Genomic DNA, 4992 nt, shown 5'->3' with positions numbered 1-4992 from the left:
CCTCTTTATTTAGCATTCTGTAATTTTATTATATGTAAAGCAGAGATATCCACACACTTCTGTGAGAACAGAAAGATGAATGCAGCAAGTTAAGCCTCTGCTTGTTTGCATTTTGCACCATTCATATTAATATAGAACACAGAGTAATAAAAGTGTGTGTGATGCGAAGTGGATAGACACGTGCAGAATTTTACTCAGTGTAAAAGTTAAAAATTGTCCTGGTGCATGCAAGATTTTATGAAATATGGTCTTGGGAGTCCTATAAATGATGACTGACGATTATAACCTAATGAACTGTCCAAAAATTTGAAATTTGAATGCCTGGGAATAACAGAGAAAACATTCCACACTAAATCAAGAGAGAGAGAGAGAGAGAGAGAGAGAGGCAAAGAGACAGAGACAGAGAGACAGAGAAAAAGGAGACAGAGAGACAGAGACAGAAAGAGACACAGAAAGAGAAAAACAGAGATAGAGACAGAGAGAGGATTGTTTCATAAGCTCTTGTAACATTCAAAATACAATTGGCATTTATCATAAAGTTTTTGGTTTAACCCCCAGAAAAACAAATATCAATTTGGTTTTATTGTGGATTTTCAATAGATGCTCTCACAAAATAGATAGTAGAATAATGATTACCAATAGCTGAAGTGTTGGATGGGTAAGGAGACGTTGGTCAGTTGGTGCAGTTGTAGTAGTGGGAAGCAGGACTGAGGGTGTTATTTTTATAGTTGTGTGACTGTAGTTAACAATTATGTACTACAGATTTCAAAATAGCTGGTAGAGATGGTTTTGATAGTTATCAAATCAGAAACATCTGAAGTAGTGGGCATGCTAATACTTCTGATTTTAAAATTACTCATTGCATACAACTATGAAGGCATCACAGTGTACCTTATGAATATATACATTTATTATCTGTGAGTAAAAATTTCAAATTTCCAATTACTCAACTTCATTTCAAATGGTATAAAGAAACTGTCTAAAGTTTATATAAATTTATACAAATTTTGTTGTTCTTTGAAGATGTCACTGTTTGAAATTTTATGTATTTTCCTTTTTATGGTTTTCTCCACTGTTTGAATATTAAATCCATAAGTATTTTAGTAGGAAAAAATATTATCAATTTTGCAGTTTGAAAAACTTTGATTTTTGGTTTTTGTGTTCCTCCAATTAACATAATTGAAGTTGGAAAGTAGCCAGGAAGATTTTATTTACTTACAGTCCATTTTTTGAGCCCCATTTAGTCTATCTCTGTGTTCTTTGGACAAATTTTTTGTATTCGATTAACTACAGATAGAAAATGCTAATGCTGAAATAGAAGCCCAAGTTTACAAGTGTATCACAGATTTATAAACTGGACTTGGGCACAATTCATACAAACTTTGAAGAAAACATTTTGATGTTGATATCTTGCTTGGTAATCATTTCTTTTAAATACTCTGATAAAGGTGAGAAGAACACAGTGTACATGGCTTTAGGAGATTATGCATTGTGGCATGTTATTTTTTTCAGAATACTTTTATTAGTTTATGTAATCAAACCCAAAAGATAAGACCTTACATATTTAATACAGTGTGTTGCCCCTGTACAAAAGGAAAAAAATAAGTTTAACATTTCTAGACCAATATGGCTGTTAATTTCTATACAATGCCAACTCAACACAGCAAACTGGAATAACATTTTCCAAAGTTGACAGCACAAAATTTTCAAAAACTCAATATATATAAATATGGCATGTTTTTAAGTGGTATGTGTGTGTGTATGTGTGTGTGTGTCTTTGTACCTGTGTCTTCCTTTAGAGCTGAAAGCAGGTTTCAGAGACAGGAAACATTTTAATATGTTCCAAAATGTAATTTATAGTATAGACATTAGAACATAAAAATACAGAGAAGAAGAGAAAATGATTTTCAATTCACACAGGCCATTGGGGACAACTTGAAAGGTAAATGCAATAATATCTGTAAAGAGATATTTCTTGTGCCTTGAATCTTGAGTGGAAATGAGGCCATTTGGTTCTTCATGTCTCTGTATTAGTTACTTTTCTCTCATTGCTGAGACAAAATACCCCACACCCAAAATTAACAAAGGAAAGATTTATCTAGCTCACACTTTGTGGAGGTTTCAGTCCATACTTGGCTGGCTCCAAGGCAGAGTGGCACATGGCACAGGGAGAGTGTAGCACTCACACCCATAATCTCAACATTGGACTATGGATCACTCATAAATCTAGAAGCCTGCCCCATGACTACAGGAGTATTTGGAGGAACATGCAGACACAAACCATAACAGTCTCTCGTCAGTCTCTCTCACTCATTCTTCCTGTTCGTACTGTCACATTGTTGATTTTCAAACATTCAAAAAAAGACTACCCTCAGGACTTTTGCACTGGTCTTTCTCTCTCCCAGGCACAACCTACTGAAATTACTATATGGAATCCTCCCTGATTTGCTGAAAGTCTCTTTTTAAGTGTCACATATATGCTCATCATCTGAACATCTAGAACTTCTATTATTAGAGATTTCTTCCTTTAGAGGAGAAGGTGCCATCTAATAAGATGGATGATAATTTCTTACCTACCTGTGATTTGATTCAATTTGATTGTATTGTTTCCCCTCATTTGATTTTAAGGACAGTCAATTCTTTTAGTACTAGTCAGTAATTCCCTAAACAGTAATTTTAAATTGACAGGTAAATAATTTTTCTCAAAGATAGAGAGAAATTAATATATTTGAATACATACTGTCTTGGGAAAGATGGAGAATGAGAATAGAATCTCAAATCAAAGATGTCAGTGGAATATCTCAAAGGGGAAAAAATTCATTAAAAAATATAAGAATTGGCATCTTCATTGTACTATATGAATGATGGCATTTCTGTCAGGTTTGTATTCCCTAGTTGTGTCATGTTATATTCCTGTTTTTCAGTTAGTCACACCAACTATATGGAACCAGAAAATAACACACAAATTTATAAAATCTTTCTTCTGGGAATTTCAGAGGACTCCAATTTACAACCCTTCATCTTTGGACTATTCCTGTTCATGTACCTGGTCACTGTGCTTGGAAACTTGGTCATCATTCTGGTCACAATCTCAGACACCCAACTTCACACACCCATGTACTTCTTCCTCTCCAACCTATCTTTTGCAGACATTGGCTTCACCTCTACCAGCATCCCGAAGATGCTGGTGAATATTCAGATACAAAGCAGGGTCATCACCTCTGGAGGCTGCATCACACAGGTATACTTTTTCACACTCTTTGGAGTTTTGGACAGCTTGGTTTTGACTGTGATGGCTTATGACCGCTTTGTGGCCATCTGTCACCCTCTGCATTATATGGTCATCATGAACCTAAGGTTCTGTGGATTGCTGGTGCTGGGGTCCTGGGTAACAGCTGCCTTATACTCTTTGTTACAAAGCTTAATGACAACAAGGCTGTCATTTTGCACAGACTTGAAAATCCCACATTTTTTATGTGAGTTTAATCAATTGATACTACTTGCATGTTCTGACACATTTGCTAATGCTATGGTGATGTATTTTGCAGCTGTGCTTCTGGGTGCTGGTCCCTTTGTTGGTATTCTTTACTCATATGTGAAAATAGTTTCCTCCATTAATACAATCTCATCAGCTCAGGGGAGGTATAAAGCATTTTCCACATGTACATCTCACCTCTCGGTTGTTTTCTCATTCTATCTAACCATCCTGGGTGTTTACTTTAGTTCTTATATTAGCGAAAACTCACAGTCAACTGCAAGAGCCTCAGTGATGTACAGTGTGGTCACACCCATGCTGAATCCATTTATCTACAGTCTGAGGAATAAGGGCATAATGGGAGCTCTGAGAAGACTATTTAGATAGAAGCCATGAAACACCCAAAATGCAGGAAATTTCTGAGTTCGTGGTACTCTAAACCTCAGAACCAGATCTTGCTCTTCTTTAATCTAATATGAAGTACAATTTGCTGCTGCAATTTATTCCAGGGAGTTTTCACTTGAATTTCAGCTACTGCATGTAATTAAAACAACCTGATTTATATGACTTCTACTTTCTCCGATATCCAGTATTTTACCTGGCTAATTTTTGCCAATGTTCTTCTCAATTAAGCATCAGAGAAATTTTAAATATTTTCATCAGTTTTACAGAGTGATGTGTTGAACTAATCATATGGAATAAAAATAGACAATTGATTGTATTGTTTTTTATTTAACAGAAATTCTGAGACAATACCTTTTCAATTTTTTCTACATTATTCCTTTCTTAATTGTTAACGTTAATGCTCTTTATGATGTACACTTCAAACGGTTTTATTTTTATTCAACTGTAGGAAATTATGATCCTCCTAATGATATTACTCTTTTATTCTGCACATTTTCACAATGCATTGTATATATTTTGTCAAAAAGTAATAAAGAAATATTACTGTCAACTAACTATACATTAAATGTGTATCCTTCCAAGAAAAACAAGTTTGTAAAGATGGATTGATTAACATGGTGTTAAAATCAGAGAAGTACTTACACAACTATACATTTTAATCGTACATTGAATTTCAGTCATATATCTATGAAGATAAGTGTGGTTATGTACATCTGCATTCTCTTGAAATGCCTGGAGTGTTCACAAGAACACTAGTTCACAGAACTAGTGTTATGCAGAGACCATGAGTAGAGTTTTCATTCAGTGGGCTAAACATTTGGTGTCATGTTCTACGTTATTCCTGTCATCTATGTAAACATTTTCTAGTACTTTCTAAAATATTTCTTTCATTACTCTGTACAAAATTTTTCCTCTTTTCAAAGTTTGTCATAAATATCAATATGCAAGCAGGAAAACAATGTGCATGAAATCTGTCATTTTCATTTTTTTGATGTTGTAAACTCATTGATGCTTATGAATAAAGAATAAATACCCAGAAGGAGAATAGCTGGTTTAAGTGAGACCTCTAATCCTAGTTTTATGAGGAAACTCCACACTGATTTCCATAGTGG

At 34.5% G+C, this 4992-nt stretch overlaps 1 protein-coding gene across 1 annotated transcript; it reads left to right on the top strand.

Annotated features, from left to right (window-relative positions):
- Positions 1–2941: 2941 nt before the first annotated feature.
- LOC102017138 (olfactory receptor 19-like) lies at positions 2942–3862 on the top strand. Its single transcript, XM_013505149.1, has one exon. The coding sequence runs from the start codon at positions 2942–2944 to the stop codon at positions 3860–3862; it is 921 nt and encodes a 306-aa protein (XP_013360603.1).
- Positions 3863–4992: the final 1130 nt, after the last annotated feature.

Source organism: Chinchilla lanigera, unplaced genomic scaffold (genome assembly GCF_000276665.1).
Source record: "Chinchilla lanigera isolate Chin_1 unplaced genomic scaffold, ChiLan1.0 scaffold00094, whole genome shotgun sequence".
NCBI lineage: Eukaryota > Metazoa > Chordata > Mammalia > Rodentia > Chinchillidae > Chinchilla > Chinchilla lanigera.
This window is presented reverse-complemented; position numbering and strand designations above follow the sequence as displayed.